Below are 20,998 nucleotides of genomic sequence, written 5' to 3'. Positions count from 1 at the left end.
GGCTGTTTGCATCCTGCTAAGCTGGTGCACCACTTCAGTGCTGTTGAGGAAAACAGTCTTCTGGAAGGGCTGAAAACAAAAATGAGAATTTCTTATTGACAAGAAAGGACATTTTAAGTAAACAATGAAATAAAAAGATGGTTGAATCTTTCCCAAGGGAGAGAAAGTACTCAGCCTCCCTGACATATTGCTCCTTCCCGCCTCCCTCCTCCCAGAAAATAAACAAATCGAAACCTCACGCTTAGTTCTAACATGCCTATTCTTTGGTCTGTGTTGTTGGTGTAAGTCTCCAGCTGTGAATGATGCAGATAAGATCTGATCTTTTCATTTGCTGTCCTCCTCCCTCATGGGGAGGAAAGCCTTCCCTTCTTCCTCACCAGCCTCCTTTACCAGCATTTCTTTACAGCTCTAAATAAAATCCCATTAGGAATTTCAGATTGTAAGGTAAGGTCATGTATACAAGCATGTTTGAATAGAAAATGTATTAATGACTTCTAGTAGGAGATTATCAGGAGATATTCCTAAGGATATTGCTTCTTGTCCTTAAAAATAAATGTAATGTAATATGTGTGTGTATTTATGTATATGAAACAACAGAGCAGTACAGGGTTCAGATTGTGGAATGCTGACGGCAACTACCAGTCTCAGTGGAGCTTTCCCTACAGAAAGCTACTGAGTGAAGGAAGCTACCACTGGGATGCGCGCATTTGCTCTCTTCTGAAGTTTTCAGGGCCGCAGCCATTATCACTTCTCAAACACATGCTAAATTTGCAGAGTGACATCTTTCCTTGTAGAGGAAGCACAAGGCTTTTCTGTGAATCAGCCAGATCTGACTCAAAGACACGAACACACCCGCTTTAGAGCATCGTGACACAGGTGTCTAAAACACTTTCCCAGAATTTCTAAGCAGGTTTGCTGCAGTTTGATTGAGACAGAAGTCATCAGATGCGAAATAGCAGATTAGGTGAGAGCATACATTTGAGAGGCAGGCACCACTGAGTAGGGCTGTGCTATGTGCCCTAGGACAAACTACTTGTCCTCTCTGAACCCATTCCTGTCAATTAGGTTATTGTGAGGATTAATCAAGGTAAGATATGTAAAGCACTTAGCTCAATGCCTGGCTGGTTAGCTCTCAATTAGAATATTGTATGACAATAATATATTGAAACATTTAGTAAGCAGTGAGTCAACTTCTCTGATAAAAACTTAGAAGTTTAGAGCATTCTACTGAAAACTATGTTAGATTTGAAAATCATATGGCCTCAGCATTTGCAAATATAACAGTCTTGCTTTTAATGAGTAGTTGATAATTTTGTTAACACCAGTTTAAACTGCATGTATAGAGTTTGTGAAAAACTTTGTAACTTCAGATACAAAGACTATACAGGATTCATGTGACTTGTGATGAAAATATAATTTATTCATTCCATTGGGAGAAAGCCAGGAGCCTGTACAAACATTTATGTATTTGGAAATTTGGAGATTTGAGGGGATCTTGGAACTTAGAGTTTCTAAATGTGGAGGACTTCATCAGCCACTGCTCCTGATGTTTTATGATCCATTCCCAAGATATTGTTGTGCATTCAGTTGGTACTTATTATATGTTTAAGCCTAATTAAAGGATAAAAACATACCTAAAAATTCAGCCACACCCCCAAAAAAGATTTAAAATGTTTTTAAAGAGTAAGTAAATCAGGATATTGCTTTAGCACTTACAGCTGGAATTGGATGGGCATTCATGTTCCAAACATTGAAAAGAGGCACCATCAGCCTTATGTACTTTCAAGACTTTTTGGGAATAGAGTTTTAAATGTGACCCATAGTAGAAAGAAAAAAGATCATGGTCATTTCTAAAAATAACCTCAAAGTACCTCAAAATGTTTTGAGTGGTTCTGTCCCCCTGGGCTGGGGGGTCCGCGGTGCCCCCGTAGTCCCTTGGGGCTCTGCAGCTGTTATTTCACATGCCCACTAAGAGGGTGAGGCCCCTTTAAAGAGGATCCTTTTCTTCCTGGAGGATTTCAGAATGGAGATTTTTAACTGCTTAGGCTGACATCCCCTCCAGAGATCCAGCATTTCCCACTGACCAGGTGCAGGGAAGCTGCATCATCTGGGATGGTCGAAAGCAGAGGTTTCAAACACTTGGCTCTTATGACAATATTATATGTGATATGTACAGATTATATACATAATTTTAAAACTCATATTCAAATTCATTTACTCATAGAGAATAAAGTTGTTTTCTCTCTAAGTGATGTTAGGAGTCTATAAGGTTGCCAAGGGAGGCTTCGGGAGTTGTAATAAGATTTTTCTTTTTCTTTTCCTGTTAGTCTGCGCTGCACACAGATCTCTCTAAAACAAATGTATCCAACTTTTTTCAACGTATGTTTGGCATGTGGTCACTTTCTGGCATGGGCTTCGCTCTGGGGAGTGAGCTGAGCCTTCAGCACCTGGCGCAGAGCCCAGCACACAGACACAGAGCACTCCTCAGTTCCCTGAATGAAAGTGAAAGGAAGTATACAGTGTGGAGGGGGAAATGGTCAGGGATATTACTGTATTCAGAGAAACCTAAAATGTTTTTAAAATATACATTTTTATGAAAAATATTCTAGAAATCCAGCAAGCTTCTGTAGAATTCAGAATCCTCTGAGGTTTCAAAAAGCCCCAACTAGAGCACTGTTTCTTGGTTCTGTTTATGAGAGCCCCCATCGTATCACCAGTCAACTCAGGAACATTTTGTAGTGACATTGGGTTTGTACGTGTATGCATACTTAAAAAAATCACCACCATCAACCTCACAGTGTCAGAATCCAACAGAATTATCAATCTAGATCAAAATTTCTAAAAGCTGGGGAATCCTCAACCAGCAGCCCCAGAAGAATCAGGTTTTTATTCAGTTTCTTTAGATACCTGTGCCCCCACCTTGTGTCCCAATCTGGGGCTACTTAATTAGAAACTATGAAGGTGGGACCAAGAAATCTAAATTTTTAACAGCTTCTCAGGTCACTAGTTACATTAAAGTTGGAAAATTACTAAAGAAAAGCAAACCTCGAAATAACTCTCGAGATCCTTTCTAAGGGCACTTAAATCTAGAAGACAGTTCTGGAAATGTTTTGCGCGCTCTTCGTATTCTACTAATTAAAATATCTAACACATGAGTATTCTGGGTCATTCATTAAATAAGCAAGTCAAATTCATCCATGTGTTCATAGGCTTATTACCTGCTGGTAGAATGGAAAGAGAATAAGCATGTGATAATTGATTCCAGTGAATCATCTTCTAGTTTGACCAGAACAGATCAAAATGACCAAAATGTTCTCTTTGAGCCTCTAAATTAGTTATAGCATCTGCAAGCTAAGACTCTCTCTTATCTTCAAGCCTTGGGAAAGAGTTGTATCTCTACCAGCTAGTGAAGAAAGCTCACTCACACTTTTGGTTGAAGAGGGTTAAGCTATAGTGGGTGAGAACCACTTGAAGCCTTTGTATGGAAATTTAAAATTCAAGCCTGAAAATAAGCAGCGTTTGGGGTTTACATACCTGTGAAAACATGTGCCATGGTAATGTCGCTTAAAGTCTCTGGATTTCAGCTTCAGTTTTCTTTTCCACAAATCACTTCATATGTTCTGTAGTGGTTCTCATCAGGGATTCCCTGGACCCTTAGAGTCCTCAAAAATATTAAGAAGGAGATGGTCCATTTTCAGTATTTTAAACTAACCAAAAGAAATTGTACGTTTATTCTGAGAACACTATGCAGTCCAATGTTTTCAAGAGCCTGCTTTGGGGATCAATTACACCAACTCATTGTGGTTATTTGAGAGCTCTTTTTAGCATTCATTCATTCATCCATGAAGGAAAATAGTTATACTGTGATATGAATTAGAATGTCATGGAGGGTCTCTTAACCAACATCAGGAGTTGTAGGAAATGGCTGTCAAGAGAGACTACAGAGTAGGTAATGTCTCAACTGAATTGTAAAGGACACATAGAATTGGTCAGGTGAAAAAGCTGGATACGTGTAAAATATGCAGAGGCTCAGAAAGAGAGAAAACAATTGTGGTATGTCCTGGGCACTGCAAATAATTAAGTATAGCTGAGAGTTTGGAGTTGAGTGGGGTTGCGGAGTAAGTGGGGGAAGATTAGAGGTAATGGCTAAGCCTGGAGAGTTTAGCTGGGATGAGGATTCAGTTGAAGGGCCTGTGTGCCAGACCTGAATGATGCTGAAGACGGTGGACAGCTTTAGAAAAGCTTAAAGTGAAGGACGGGCATGATCATATTCACAATGTATAGAGAAAACCACAGCCACGATGCAGAGAATGGGTTGGAGGTGGTGAGACTGACGCTGGTCAGGAGCTGCTACAGAAATTCATGAGAGAAATGAGACTCTGAACGAGGTAGTGGCATTGGTGGTGGAAGATGAGACTAAAATTCATAGAATGGATAGTTCTTGAGGTTTAATTGGGTATGGGTGGCGGGGAAAGGCAGGAACAAAGGAAGATCCCTGAAAGCACAGTCTGAGAAAGCATATCACAGGTGGCATCAGAAACCCATGCCTTTGATGGGGGCATGACTGTGTTTCGTCCAGTCCTGGATGAGGGTGCAGTATGCCTTATGGAGGAGTCAGACCTGAGTTTGAATTTGAATCTGGGTTTAGCCATCTTCTGCCCAGCCCCCTGCGTTCTGTAATTTCAGACACACTACTTAACCCACGATGCCTCTGCAAGATGGTTGTAATAAACCTATCTTTTAGAATCACTGGGAGCAGAGAGAAGGAATATGGTGGTTTACCGGAGTTGGACATTGGACATTGAATGTCTTCCACCTTAGAGTCTTCATTATTAATAGTAGCATCACTATCTTTATTCCCAAGCTCTGTGATCCTGCCCAACTTCATGCAAAATCAGGGACAGGACAGTAAGAGTTTCTTTGACTTGCCAGCACCGCTAAAAAGTCTAAAAGCCAGCACCTCTAAAAAGAATAAAAGACCTCTTTGTCATGGACACTCTGGCCCATGGAACACCTCAAGAATCTGCTAGTATTGGGGGCCCCTATGTCAGCAGAGGCCTGGTAATCTTAGCCGTGCTCCTCCTTGCTGTGGGTGTCATGCACCCTCGCCCACCACACCCCCTCCAAAACACTGCCCCTTTCCCTATAGAACCATCTGGCCAGCACATGGCCTGCCCCACATGTTTGTGGTGAGGATAAAATGTGATCCTGTGTGAAAGTTCTTTGTAATTCCAAAGGCACAGCTATTCTTATTACTACTGGTTTGGACATAATGCACAACCCTCCCACTCCCCATTCTGTCTCTCTCTGCCTCTCAGTTTCACTGTCTGTCTTTTTCTCTCTCTCTCTCTCTCTCTCTCTCACTCTCTCTCTCACACACACACACACACACACCAGTTTCACAGAAACACAAGCCATCAGGCCGCACTGTAAATGAGGGACTTGCACTGGAGCCATTATGGAAGAGGAATTGTTTCCTTCCGAGTAATTGACACATGATAGCAGCCCATATTGTCGTAGGCATTGGATGAACAGCATACTTCAGCTCCTGGCACCACAGCTTCACCTAATGGGAGAAAACATTTATGTGTAATAATAGTAATACAAGAGCAAGGAGGCTGATGCTCAGGAAAGAGTTTCTGTGATTCTTCCTCGAGGGTACAGTCATACTAAGAGGCTTCGGGCTTTGCGAGGCAGAAGGGCCAGGGACTTCCTAAGATAAGGCTATGTGGGATGAGACACTGCCCTGAGTCCTGAGGAGAGGAGGCTCACAGGGACATTTCTCTGTGCACAGCCAGGCATTCCCATGTTCTCTGAGCAGGGAGCTTGTGAATCAGCCTTCTCAGCCACATAGCTGGTTCTGTGTCTCCCTCTCCGCCTCCCTCTGTCTCCCATGAGAAACATAAAGAGAATTAGACTCCCAGACCACCTTTCCATATAGCAAAGGATGATGAGGCAGATAGAAGGGATGCTAAGATTGCTCTGCTATTTTGGACTTAACAAAACATAAAAATCACAGCGCAGCATCTTCAATAATGTCTATCTTATATTCCAAACTGCAGATACATGAAATATATAAATCAAGATTTGGGTTAAAGGGGCTTGCGGTGGAGAACTTTAGGCCCTGGAGGAAAGGGAACACTTGGAGGCTCCAATCAGGTGGCATGTTGAAAATGATTCGAACCTCAGCGATCTAGCCTCTGCTCTTCTACAATCTAGGACATGAATGCATTAGCACTTGGACTTGACTTGAATTGCAAATTTAATTTTTGTTGTTCATATTTAAAAAGCTACACCAGATGCTTGGAAAACATTAGGGTTTTGCTGGCTAGAGAACAGAAATATTCTACCTATTTGTGTTTTGAAGATCCAGTAAGCATTCCTTCTCAGCTGCAGTTGTAACTATTTGTATCACTGAATTTTGAAAATGGTAAAGCTAAGCCTTCGTAGGTATTTACTGGTATCAGGTGTGAGGCTAAATGCTTTCTACATTATTTCATTTAACCTCAGACTCACGGTAACTCTATGAGCTAGTTATTACTGACCCACTTTGCAGATAAGGAAACCAAGGCTCAGGAGAGTTTAAGTAAGTTTTCCAGGATTCATTTATTCAACATGTATTTACTGTCTACTCTGAGCTACTGGCAACCCAGTAGTAAACAAAATGGAAGAACCCCTGCCTTCATGTAACTTATATTCTAATGGAAGGTATCATAGCTAACATTTCTTAAGACCCAGACAATATTGATATGTATTAGCTCTTAGGTAGGTGATGTTGGATTTGAACTCAACATTCTAACTCCAGAGCCAGTGCTCCTCTTTCTCTAATTCTCACTGTACTGCCTCACCCAGCAGCCCACTCAGCCATAGGAGGTGAAACTTGGGGTCCCAGCTAGACCTGCCTGGCTCTATGGTCTTGGCCACCACCGTTTTATAGAGAAACAAATGGACCAGCTTTGTTTACTTCTCTGTCCTGCTCCATTCATTACATGATCTGGAACAGTCATGGACTTAGACTTTCTAAAATCGAGTCAGTTCATTGTTAAGACAAATGCTTATGTTTTGAAGGTTAACATCACTCCAGGAGGTGTCAAAAGCCCTAACTCTCGTTTCCTTTATGTCCTGAAGCTGTGGTATTTGACCATGCCGCTATGTTTGGAGCTATGTTCAAGTATCTTCCATACTTCTCATCAAAACCATGGTTTCTTGCTTTGTCCAATAAATAAGATCATTTTCTAGCAGTTTCTGTGTAATACAATGAGTTGAGCCAGTATTTTTTTTTTTTTTCCATCAAATTCCAATGTGTTCCTGTTAGGGCCTTGTGTTCAGCAGTTTGAGGGCCTCTACCAAATGACTATGGGCTGTGTCTGATATTGTAAAAATATAAGATTTAGGAATAAGGGTTAGACTGGATTTTTACTCAAGGACCCTTTCTACTCTGTTTACTTTTATTTCTTTTTTTTTTTTTTGAGACAGAGTCTCACTCTGCCACCAGGCTGGAGTGCAGTGGCACAATCTCAGCTCACTGCAGCCTCTACCTCCCAGGTTCAAGTGATTCTCCTGCCTCGGCCTCCCGAGTAGCTGGGACTACAGGCATGTGCCACCACCCCAGCAAAATTTTGTATTTTTAGTAGAGATGGGGTTTCACCATGTTGGCCAGGATGGTCTCAATCTCTGACCTCGTGATCTGCCCACCTCGGCCTCCCAAAGTGCTGCGATTACAGGCGTGAGCCACTGCACCCGGCCATACTTTTCAAATATAATCATCTACTTAGGAGAAAGCACCTAGCAGTAAAATGACACTTCTTGAACTTTACCACATCTCCACATTGGTTTTATTATCCATGGTGCTCCTCTAGAGGCCCGGTAGTTTCACATGTGAGTGTTCAGGTGTCAGGGGCAGAGGGAATCCTACTCCTCTCTTGCACTGGTTCTGTAATACACAGCACCTTGCCAAGAATAAGAGAGTACCCGAGTGGAAAGACCACTGAGCCTTCTCGTTCCTACGCTGTCATTCTGCCTTCTGCCTGCAACTATGTAAAGTTACTGAAACCCCTTCTAACCCAGCCCAGTCACCCCTCTGTCACTCAGCAAGCATCTCCCCAGTAGCTACTCTATGCCAAGCTCTTTTACCATGCCCACATGCACTGGCCCTTTCTGGCAGAAAGGAAAGCAGCAGACAGATGAGTTAGGTTTGTAATTGATAAGTCCAGAGTTAGCAAGACTTTTCTTAACTGGACTTTTAAAATGAGTCCAGTTAAGTGGATATAACACTCTTTAGGGTAAGAGATCTATCACTTCCAAAACCAGGAATGTAGAGGCTGGAATCAGGCATTCCTTATGGTCAATGGGGCTGCCTCCTGCTCGGATTTAAACTCTTCTCGTAGCCCCTGCGAATTAGGCAATAGAATGATTCATTCCGTTTGCAATTGTTTGTTAACCATTGCTATGAACACGAGGACTGGGTGCAGCCCTGTGGATACACAGTAAGCACATCAGCCACGGTTGCTACCTTCTTGGAGCTCACCAAACAGACACTTAAGCAGCTGCCCCAAAGCATGATAAAAGCTATGGTAGTAAAGTACAGACTGCTTGAAAAGACCCATTTCAGGACATCCAACCTAGTATAGTTGGTCAAGGAAGGCACCTGACATAGCTGGGTTGGGGTAGGGTATAAGAGAAGACTTCCTAGAGTAAGTGAAATCTAAGATCTGACCTGAAAAATAAGCAGCTATTACCCAGGGGAAGAGGAGAGGGAGCGGGAGGATGTTCCAAGAAAACAAAACAACATGGACAATGCCCTAGAGGCGGAAGGAAGCTTAGCACCTTAAAGGTGATAGAATTCTAGGCTCTGAAGAGAAACCAGAATATCAGCATCTTTAAGGAACTAAAAGAGTTTCAAGAGAGTTTATGGAAAACGTAGGATAAGGGAGAAGAGGGGAGGAGATGCTGAAGAGAGAGGCAAAAGAGTGAGCCTGGAAAGATGAGCAGGAGCCAGGTGGTTTTGGCAAGAGTCAGTTTGGACTTTAACCTAAAGACGGTGGAAGTCGTTGCAGAGTTATACACGAGAAAGGAAGTTTTTTTTTGTTTGTTTGTTTGTTTTTTTTTGGAAAATGTGGCATTATAAGGAGTAGATTAAGGGAACACAAAACAGTAAAAAAAATAGACAAAAGAGCAAATGAATGGAGGCAAAGCATAAAAGACCAGTTAGAAGATGGCGGCAACAATCTAGTAAGAGATAATGGTATCCTGGCCAAGGATAGTAACAGTAACGGAGGAAGGAGATGAGGGGGCACATTAGAGTTATATTTTGGAGGTGGAATCCATAGGACTTGGTGATTGTTGATGTGGGAGGTTTCAAGAAAAATGCTCAAGTGTCTGACTTGGATAAATGGATAGATACTGAGATAGGGAACACTGATGAGGATCTTGTTTGGGTAACAAAGGATAATAAGCTCAGTGTTGAGACCTGTTGAGTTTTAGATGTCCATGAAATATCCAGTAGGAGAACATTGGATTTAGCGGAGCTGAGCACTAAATCCAGTGAGCCTGCTTCAGCTGTCTTCTCTAGGCTGACGACCCCAAAACAATGTACCCAGTCCAGCTATGTGAGCCTGGGAAGATAAGCATTTTTCGGGGCTGTCAGCCTAGAGAAGATATTTGAAGCTGTTGTAATCGATGAAGTTGTCTAAGCAAGAACGCAGAGTGAGCAGCAGGAGAAAGAAAGCTTAAGACAAAACACTGAAGAATCCCATCCTTTAGGAGAAAGAAAGACTACATAAGAGATTGAGAAAGAGCTGGTGGAGAAAGGAGGAAATTGAGAAGAGTATGATGTTGTGGAAATCGATGGAAACATGCTTTTAGAAAAGAGTGAGCCACTGTATCAAAAGGTGTTGAAAGGTGAGGTCACATAAGAACTTAAAGGAAGTTTGGGATTGCATTAAACATTAATTTTCAATTCTATGCTATTTAGTACATGTGTTAAATTCCATATTCTTAGGAGTTTTTATTTTAGCATTTTTTAAAATGTTGATTTAATTCCTTGATGTTTTCATTTAAGTTGTGGCAAGAATTTAGGATAGGTATTAACGTATTTTTCAAGTATGTTACATTTTGGTCCAAGTCTCATGTCTAGCATTCATGGTGGCTCACACCTGTAATCCCAGCACTTAGGAAGGCTGAGGCAGGCTGATCACTTGAGGCCAGGAGTACCAGACCAGCCTGGCCAACAGGGTGAAACCCCATCTCTACAAAAAATACAAAAATTAGCCAGGCATGGTGGCCTGTGCCTGTAATCCTAGCTACTGTGGAGGCTCAGGCAAGAGAATCATTTGAACCTGGGAGGTGAAGGTCTCAGTGAACCAAGATAGCACCTCTGCACTCCAGCCTGGGCAACACAGCAAGACTCCGTCTCAAAAACAAAAAAGGAAAGAAAAGAATAACAGATTGTTCTTCCTTGCTGAGAGGAGTATTGCCCTTATTAACTATCTCTTTGCTTTTGTTTCCCACCCTTCAATCTTTTGTTTGTTTTCTATCTCTTAGCCCTGTGAGCTCTGCTTTTAGATAAAACCTTTTCCCATACAATTTGAATTGCAGTGTTGCCTGATTTTGAAATTATAAGTATGACTTATTTCCTTTGTGTCGTAAACCACTTAAAAGTTAGTTCATAGCAATGCACATCACAATCCTTAAAGAGTAAAATATGACTTTTAGTCATCCTCTTTCCTGTTTCTTTTCCAGCTACAAGAGACTGTGAAAAGGAAGTTGGAAGGAGCTCGATCACCACTTAATGGAGACCAGCAGAATGGTGCTTGTGATGGGAATTTTTCTCCAACTAGCAAACGAATTCGAAAGGACATTTCTGCGGGGATGGAAGCCATCAACAATTTGCCCAATAACATGCCACTGCCTTCAGCTTCTCCTCTTCACCAACTTGACCTGAAGCCTTCTTTGCCCTTGCAGAACAGTGGAACTCATACTCCTGGGCTTCTAGAAGATCTAAGTAAGAATGGTAGGCTCCCTGAGATTAAACTTCCTGTCAACGGTTGCAGTGACCTGGAGGATAGCTTCACCATCTTGCAGAGCAAAGACCTCAAACAAGAACCTCTCGATGACCCTACTTGCATAGACACATCAGAAACATCTCTTTCAAATCAGAACAAGCTGTTCTCAGACATTAATCTGAATGATCAGGAGTGGCAAGAATTAATAGATGAATTAGCCAACACGGTTCCTGAGGATGACATACAGGACCTGTTCAACGAAGATTTTGAAGAGAAGAAGGAGCCAGAATTCTCCCAGCCAGCAACCGAGACCCCTCTCTCCCAGGAGAGTGCGAGCGTGAAGAGCGACCCCTCTCACTCTCCCTTCGCACATGTCTCCATGGGATCTCCCCAGGCGAGGCCTTCTTCTTCTGGTCCTCCCTTTTCTACTGTCTCCACGGCCACTAGTTTACCTTCTGTTGCCAGCGCTCCTGCAGCTCCAAACCCTGCAAGCTCACCAGCAAACTGTGCTGTCCAGTCCCCTCAAACTCCAAACCAAGCCCACACTCCAGGCCAAGCTCCACCTCGGCCTGGAAATGGTTATCTCCTAAATCCAGCAGCAGTGACAGTGGCCGGTTCAGCATCAGGGCCTGTGGCTGTGCCCAGCTCTGACATGTCTCCAGCAGAACAGCTCAAACAGATGGCTGCACAGCAGCAACAAAGGGCCAAACTCATGCAACAGAAGCAGCAACAGCAGCAACAGCAGCAGCAGCAGCAGCAGCAACAGCAGCAGCAGCAGCAGCAACACTCAAATCAGACTTCAAATTGGTCTCCCTTAGGACCTCCCTCTAGTCCATATGGAGCAGCTTTTACTGCAGAAAAACCAAATAGCCCAATGATGTACCCCCAAGCCTTTAACAACCAAAACCCTATAGTGCCTCCAATGGCAAACAACCTGCAGAAGACAACAATGAATAACTACCTCCCTCAGAATCACATGAATATGATCAATCAGCAGCCAAATAACTTGGGTACAAACTCCTTAAGCAAACAGCACAATATTCTTACTTACGGCAACACTAAACCCCTGACCCATTTCAATGCAGACCTGAGTCAGAGGATGACACCACCAATGGCCAACCCCAACAAAAACCCCTTGATGCCATACATCCAGCAACAGCAACAGCAGCAGCAACAGCAACAGCAGCAGCAGCAGCAGCAGCAGCCACCACCTCCACAGCTCCAGGCCCCCAGGGCACACCTGAGCGAAGACCAGAAACGCATGCTTCTCATGAAGCAGAAAGGAGTGATGAATCAGCCCATGGCTTATGCTGCACTTCCATCCCACGGTCAGGTAAGTGTGAAAGTGAGACACTTCAAGTGGTGCATTTCAGACTGTCAATGTGTGATGCTCTACGAGCTTCTACTGTAGTTGGGTCTAATTGCCTGCAGAAAGCCTCTCTATACATCCTCAGATAGTGGCCAATTTTGGAGGGTTCTTTTTCAGTTTCTCCTAAGAGATGGAAAAGGGTGGCACGATAAACTTTCTTATATTTCAATGTCTAGGAATCAAACTTCTTTTATTCCCAACTGCAGATAAGAATTACATAAAATTCTCACTCTGAGGGAGGGAGGCTGCAGAGGTCACTCCACCAAACATGGCACTACCTCTGTAGCTTCTCTCCCAGCTCGCATGATCCTAGGCTCTGGGTGGTGGGAAGCGGGGGACATTCAGGGCTATCTACAACCGTTTTATAAGGCCCTGAGCAGCCTTCAGCTGTCTTACTGAATTATGAATAATGGGAAATTTGGCTTGTTGATGTTCAAATATAGGAGAGCTTTCTGGATTTTCAAAGTGAAGTGGAGAGTAGATTTTTGTAGGACCTCATAATGTTTAAACACTTGCTGCTAGACCAGCAACAGTTGGAAGCTGGTTTGATCTTCTTACTTGGGAGTGCAATGAAACCTCTCTGATTCATTCAGCTCTATTTCCGGAAAATGTGATGGTGAATATATCTTAGTGCTGTGTTAAAATAAAGTCTCCACTTTCTCACTGTCCTTCTTCATGGGAGGTTGGGCTCTCGGTGTGCATGGTAAAAAATGAGCAGCAACCAGTGGGGAAGTGAATAGTCACTGACAAGCATTTCACTCTCTTCATCCTGACCAGTGGCAAACAGCCACAGCTCCTTTAGTATAACATTTTTTCTACCCTGAAGGAGAGAGTGGGGAAATGCCCATTAGAGCGACTCCCCCTGCCCCACATGGATGAATTCAAGAGAGATCATCTTACTGCCAGTTGCTGTGCTGTGCCTCAATTCTTCCAGGATGCAGACACAGTCATTTTACTTGGAGAATTTGCAGAAAAGTCTTTGCTTTAGAGGCCCTCATGTCTAAACGGGTTCTAACTAGTGCTTGGATAGGTGTCCACAATTGAGTACTTTAGAAGCAGTGGGAAATAACGCAGGCAGATCTTGCCTCACTTGGTTATTTGCATCTTGTAGCTCCTGGAGTGCCCCACCCCACCCCTGAAACTCCAAGCTTGATGGAGCTGCAGGGCTGGAGGTGGTGCTGGCCTGCAGAGACAGGCCTGAGCTCTGTGGCTTCATTCTTGTCCTCAGCCTTACAACCCCCAAACCTCACAGTGGCTTGTTGTCTGCACATGCCAGCCAGCTCTAAAGATTCCGTCTGGAAAAATAAAAGTATAACTTGGTTTACATTGACTGCAATCAGTAGCTGGTAGAAAAATATCATTGAAATGTGAGCTTTTATGTATTATCTTAGTTTCATTAAGAATATATACCATTGGGGAAATACAGCATTTTATACACTTCCAGATTAAGTTCTGAAGTAGGCAGAAATACAGGCAGTATACATAGATGTTTGTGGTAGCCCAGGTGTGTCAGAAGGTTTATGAGATCACAAGCTGTCAGAATGGTCGGTCTGTTGTTAATACAAATTGTGCTTCTACATTCGCTGTTTTTACACTAGCTACAGTAGAGTATTTCCTTCAAGCCAGACCAAAGATGAATAATTAATCCCAGTTCACAGGCTCTGCAGACATGTGAGTGCAGTGATGCACCCACCCTCACCCCCACTAAATGTCTTTCGAAATGTGCCAACTTGGGACAAAGTTCCTGTCTTTGTGGGAACATGGATTTTAAGGGTACTTCTTTCAGGTCCTTATGCCTGACGAGCTGTGAGTCACTGAAGCTGGTAGCTGCAGAGGTCATGTTTTGAAAGAGCTCAGTCAGCTGAAGAAGCAAAGTGATGTTTTTCTGGATTAAATCTGTGTGCTCCTCCTCTCTTCTCTCGTCTCTCGAAGTATTTTCAGTGTGGACAGAATATTCCTTTGTGAGTCCTCATTAGAATAATCACTTCTTAACCTCATAAAAACTCATCAGGTAAAAGCGTGCTTTTTAATGAAATATTAACTCACCACTGTTTGAAACAAGCTTCAAAATACATGTATAAACATGTGAATATCTTTCTGCAAACATATCATTTATTTCATGTTTTTATCTGATTGTGAAGCAGTATTTACATAGTTCTCAGAATAGTTCATTACATTATATGCGGGTACATTCCACAAATATGAGCACGAATTGCAGGTGCGATATAAAATATAATTATACGTAGGTTTAGTTCAGTTTCGTTTTCTGCTGTTGCTAGTGAAAACTCACTTTATTCTTTGTTGATCACAATGACCATGATCAACATTTCGTTTTAATGAATGACTTGAGCAGCAAAGCCTTTTAGGCACATTTATTTCAAGAAAATTGTCTTCTACAGATGTTTACTTATTTGGAACATTTGTATAAAATTCCATCTCTCTCAGAAATGAATAGAAATGTGCTTACTTCCTGTATATTTCAAAAAAGAGGGAAACAAAAATAGAAACAGAAGATATTTCAAAATTTTGAATGTGTTTTATCTAGTAATTCCATTTCTCAGAATTTACGTGTTATTCTTCTTGGTCAGATGGTTGAAGAAAGTTTATGCTCATGGTGTTATTTATGATAGTGAAAAACTTGATCTAAAAATAAGTATTTTGGAAAAATAAATATGTACATGACATTCATGATATAAATAAATGACTAATCATATGGAAATGCCTTATAATATGAATAAAATAGACCGTAAAACAATTTATATGTTACAATCCAAATTGTGACTTTTAGTATGTGTAGAAAAATACTGAATAACTGAAATGTTATTTTAGGAATTCTAAATACTGAATTCCTAAAATGTTAGGAATGATATTTATTTCTGGCTGGAAAAATTATGAGTGATTATTGTTTTCCTCTTTATATTTAACTGAATTTTGTAAACTTTCTATCGTACATGTATGTTAATTCTACCCTCTGCGAAAATACTTTTTTAAGGAAGGGAAACTCCCTGTTTAAAAGAGTTTACCCTTCATTAATTCTTTTTTTATTTATTTATTTTTTATTTTTTTTTTTTATTTTTTTTTTTTTGAGACGGAGTCTCGCTCTGTCACCCAGGCTGGAGTGCAGTGGCCGGATCTCAGCTCACTGCAAGCTCCGCCTCCTGGGTTTACGCCATTCTCCTGCCTCAGCCTCCCGAGTAGCTGGGACTACAGGCGCCCGCCACTCGCCCGGCTAGTTTTTTGTATTTTTTAGTAGAGACGGGGTTTCACCATGTTCGCCAGGATGGTCTCGATCTCCTGACCTCGTGATCCGCCCGTCTCGGCCTCCCAAAGTGCTGGGATTACAGGCTTGAGCCACCGCGCCCGGCCTTTTTTTTTTTTATTCTTAGTTGAATTGATTTGCCAGTTGGATTGAGGCAATATCATTATTTGCTATTCATTGATATATATTAGTTGTGAATCCCTGCTTTAGTGAGTAGTCCTAAAACCTGCCTCCCACACTCAGTCTCTTTTCCATTCTGTCTCCTCATCCCTTTACCATGTTCTCATTCCTAGAAAATTTTAGCTAAATTAGTGACAGTGAAAGTAGCAATAACATTTTTACCATTAAAAGTTTTGGGGCCGGGCGCGGTGGCTCAAGCCTGTAATCCCAGCACTTTGGGAGGCCGAGACGGGCGGATCACAAGGTCAGGAGATCAAGACCATCCTGGCTAACACGGTGAAACCCAGTCTCTACTAAAAAATACAAAAAACTAGCCGGGCGAGGTGGCGGGTGCCCGTAGTCCCAGCTACTCGGGAGGCTGAGGCAGGAGAATGGCGGGAACCCGGGAGGCGGAGCTTGCAGTGAGCTGAGATCCGGCCACAGCACTCCAGCCTGGGCGACAGAGCGAGACTCCGTCTCAAAAAAAAAAAAAAGTTTTTGAATCTTCTCAGAGATATGTTCTTATATTATTTCTGTATTCCCTTTACTTTTTTTTTTACTTTTTTTTTCTTTTTTTTTGAGACAGAGTCTCGCTCTGTCACCCAGGTTGGAGTGCAGTGGTACATCTCAGCTCACTACAAGCTCCGCCTCCCAGGTTCACGCCATTCTCCTGCTTCAGCCTCCCAAGTAGCTGGGACTACAGGAACCCGCCATCACGCCCGGCTTTTTTTTTTTTTTTTTTGTATTTTTAGTAGAGACGGGGTTTCACCGTGTTAGCCAGGATGGTCTCGATCTCCTGACCTTGTGATCCACCCGCCTCAGCCCCCCAAAGTGCTGGGATTACAGGCGTGAGCCACTGCGCCCAGCCTACTTTTTTTTTTTTTTTTTAAACGTTCTGGAACTTCTATTCATCATAGACTAAACTCCCAGATTGGCTCTAATTTTCTTCTTACCAGCTTGACTTTTTAAAAATTAATACATAATATTTATACATATTTATGGGGTACATGTGATATTTTGTTACAGGCATAGAATATGTAATGATCAAGTCAGGGTATTTAGGGCATCTATCACTGTATTTATTCTTTCTTTCTTTTTTTCTTTTTTTGAGACAGGGTCTCACTTTGTTGCCCAGACTGGAGTGTAGTGGCACTGTCATAGCTCACTGCAGCTTTGAATTCCTGGGTTCAAGCCATCCTCCCACCTCATACCCCAAGCAGCTGGGACCAGAGGCAGTGGCCACCCTAACTGGCTAATTTTTTTTTTTTTTTTTTAGTTTTCAGTAGAGACAAGGTCTCACTATGTTGCCCAGTCTAGTGCCCAACCCCTGAACTGAAGTGATCTTCCTGCCTTGGCTTCCCATAGTACTGGGATTACAGGTGTGAGCCACCGTGCCCGGCCTGAGGATTTATTATTTCTATGTGATGGGAACATTTCAAGTTCTCACTTCTAGCTATTTGAAATATACACTACATGTTCTCCAATTTTTAAAATATGTGTTTTTGTTATGAAATAGAACTTAACTTTGGTCACATCTGGTTTTTTTCCTTCCTAATCCTGTTATTTCTCAAGGGCCAGGATCTCTCTCTCTCCTCTCTTACACATGCACTTTAGCTGATTTTTGCATAGTGCCTAGCACTGTGTCTTAAACATAAGGATGTTCAATAAATCATTTGATGGTGATTATCAAAGTTTGGGTCAAAAATATGATTACAGTTGATTATCAGCTCCAATGGAGAAAGCATTAGCTCACATAACGCAGAGCTGCTTTTGAGATCAAATAGAAGAGCTGAAAAGGCAAGTCTAGAAAGAATCCTTTGATAGGAGGTGATTATCTTGAACCAGCAGAACAACAGTGAGATTGCTGGGAAGGCAACCACAATCCCTGTGTCTGACAAACAAAAAACAATAAACCAAAAGCAGAGACCACTTGCTGGTCAAGGACGCTCACAGGCCAGCCCAGAGCCCTGTGGGGAAGAGCAGAAAGGGAATCATGTCCAAAATGTGATGTTCATTTTTCATACTTGCAGTCTTAGGAGTAGATACATCATAGATAACTCTGCTACTTTATTCTTTACACGTGTGTCTTCTACATGTGGCTGTGTGCATCATAATGAGTACACATGCTCATATTTTACAGAATGTTTTTCCCTTTCAATTTTATTTTCCCAGAATTTGTGGAGTGCCCTGTGTGGTATATTATTATAAGCTTTTTTGTCATAAAATCTCCAGAGAAAGAACAGAGCTGCAATATTCACAGCTATCATGGAAATCTCTTGGAAGATACATTTTCCTTAAAGAACCTGGAACCCCTTTGTTCAGTTTCCTTTATATATATATAGTTTACCTTATCCAAGTAATACACATGCATAGTTCAGAAAGTCAAATACTGCTAGGGGGCTTTTGATGAGAAACAGTAGTCCCCTGTTTCACCCACACCATTCTTAATTTCTGCTTGCCAAAGACCGCCACTTCCATGCAGTAAGTTGTCTTCTCATTTATCTCCATAAATTGCATTTCTCAAGTTTTCAATTACTCAATTCTACAGAAGATGGGGGGTTCAGCTACTTACACTACCTCCTCACAAACACACACAACCCCCCCACACACACAGTTTCTCTTTTCCTCTTCCCCGTCCTCTCAGTGTAACTAGCTATATTACAAAACATGATTTAAAAAAGTAGTCCATGTTTACATGACTGATTTTTGCATAGTGCCTGACAGTTTAGCCATGTAGTATGCTATGATTTTGTTTCCTTACTTGTATAACTTTTTGTTTTCCTTGGAATTTATGATTGCCCTTTTGGGCAGGGTTGGGGGCATGTATTGTCTCTGTACCTACTTTCGATCCATCCTTAAACTTTTCTGACCCTGTAAAACATTCAATATGATTAAGCACATCAGATAATGTAGTTTTTCTTATATTTTCTTTTCTTTTCCCTCTCTCCCTCCCTTCATCTTTCCTTCTCTCCTGAAGTTCTCTGCCCTCTTGGTTCTGTCCACTTCTGTCCTGCAGTTTTCTTGGTCTGCTGCTTAACGGAAGTCTTGCAGTCACCCTTCACCATCATTGTTGGAACGTTTCACCACCATTCTGTGTTGCGTCATCTGTTTTCTTGATCCCACCTCTTTCTTGAATTATTCCCTCAAATTGGTGGAAGTCCTCATAGTTTCTTACAAAAGGCTAAATGGGAGATTGTTTCTATGGAAGCGATTTTTGAGACTGTCTGTATCCTTACATTTGATTGAGTTCACCTGATGTAGAATTATAGGGTGTTTGTTTGTTTGTTTGTTTGTTTGTGTTTTTAAGATGGAGTCTCACTGCATTGCCCAGGCTGGAGTGCAGTGGTTCGATCTTGGCTCACTACCACCTCTGCCTCCCAGGTCCAAGCGATTCTCCTGCCTCAAGTTCCTGAGTAGCTGGGATTACAGGCGCGTGCCATCACAGCCAGCTAATTTTTGTATTTTTAGTAGAGACAGCGTTTCACCATATTGGCCAGGATGGTCTCAAACTCCTGACCTCAGGTGATCCACCCACCTCGGCCTCCCAAAGTGCTGGGATTACAGGCGTGAGCCACTGTGCCCAGCCTATAGAGTTATAGTTTAGAAAACACATTTAACTAGAATTTTAAAGGCATTTCTTCGTGGTCCTCTGACTTTCCTACTATTAAGTCCAGGGCCATTTGGATTCCCCACCCTATGTGTGTAACCTGTTTTTTCACTCTGATAACTTTTCTAATATTCTTTACCCTGAAATTTCATGACGACACACCTTAGTGTAGCTCTTTTTCATTCACTGTATCTAGTACTATGCGTGGTTTTTTAAATCTGGAATTGTGTGTCCTTAAGATCTTGGATATATCTTAGTTTATTTCTTTGGTAATTTCTCTCTTTTTTCTCCTTTTTTAACTTTCTGGAAGTTCTGGTTGTTATGTATTAAACCTTCTGGATTGTTCTCTGATTTTCATGTCTTTCCTATTTTTCATGTCTTTGTCCTTTTGCTCTATGCTCTGACATTTCCTTAAGTTCATCTTCCAACCCAATTATTAAATATTTCATTTTGTTTATCACATTTTTAATTTCCATAGGCTCTTTCTTTTCTCTAATTTATCCTTTTCAATCCAAGGCTGTTAATTATCATTTTTAAATGAAGCTTTCCAGGCCAGGAGCAGTGGCTCATACCTGTAATCCCAGCACTTTGGGAGACTGAGGCGGGCTGATCACTTGAGTTGAGACCATCCTGGCCAACATGGTGAAACCCCGTCTCTACTAAAAATACAAAAATTAGCCGAGCGTGGTGATCCAGGCCTGTAGTCCACAGGCAGTAGCTACTCGGGAGGCTGAGGCAGGAGAATCGCTTGAACCCAGGAGTTAGAGGCTGCAGTGAGCCAAGATCGCACCACTGCACTGGTTTCAATAAATAAAAAAACAAACAAATAAATAAATAAATAAAATTAAGCTTTCCTGTGCTTCCTGCTTTGTCTCTGTTTCTCCTAAGCATATTTTTTCATACGCTTGTTTTTCTTTCTTTCATAAAAGAAGCTTTTCTCAAATATCTGTTTAAGACTAAGGCACAATAAAGCTAGTTAGTTGCTCTGTGTGCTTAGATGGGGCTTGTCAAATGCCGTGCTTTGTTACAGGGTGACTCGCCTAGAACCTGCCCATTTCACTGGGTCAGTCAATGTTTGTAGATTCTTTTCCCTTAAGCTAGACAGAAAAGACTTCCATCTCATGGCTGAGGGTTGTAAACTTGGATGCTGGCTTTCTGGAGCTGAATAAGAGTAGGGAGGTAAGAAGTGATGGTGATGTTGAGGGGCGTCCTACTAACTTCTATGTAGACTTTCACTTTATCTCCCTGTTTTCATATGGCTCCTCAACCTGCTGTGGGTAGGCCTGGGGTCCAGGATTCCAGAGTCCCATGGTTTCATCTCTGCAGAGTAATCCACCCTCCTTCATCTTGTCTGGGGGAGGGTATCTGGTCCACTTCTTAATTATACAGGATTGCAGCCAGTTTTCCTTTTTGCATTCCCATTTACCCTGGCGTTCAGAGGTGCCTCTGATTCCTAAGTCTTCACAGCGTTGTTTAGCTTGAATCATCTTGCTTGATTTTTGGCTTCTTCTACTGCAGGATTAGATTCAGCTTTCTCTAAGCTGCTAAGTCGTTTACCACTCAGCCAGCTGATTTTCATCTTCCAAAATTTTGTTGACACC

General features: G+C 42.0%; 1 protein-coding gene across 1 annotated transcript in view; it reads left to right on the top strand.

The window, feature by feature from the left end:
* The window catches only part of MAML3 (mastermind like transcriptional coactivator 3), a 432,254-nt gene that overhangs the window by 244,925 nt on the left and 166,331 nt on the right, over positions 1-20,998 (top strand). Inside the window, exon 2 of the mRNA XM_025385289.1 lies at positions 10,741-12,336. Within this exon, the coding sequence (XP_025241074.1) occupies positions 10,741-12,336 (1,596 nt within the window). The remainder of the gene's footprint in view (positions 1-10,740; positions 12,337-20,998) is intronic.

The sequence above is a fragment of the Theropithecus gelada genome, chromosome 5, assembly GCF_003255815.1.
Source record: "Theropithecus gelada isolate Dixy chromosome 5, Tgel_1.0, whole genome shotgun sequence".
NCBI lineage: Eukaryota > Metazoa > Chordata > Mammalia > Primates > Cercopithecidae > Theropithecus > Theropithecus gelada.
The sequence above is the reverse complement of the archived record's forward strand: the minus strand, read 5'-3'. Positions and strand labels throughout refer to the sequence as shown.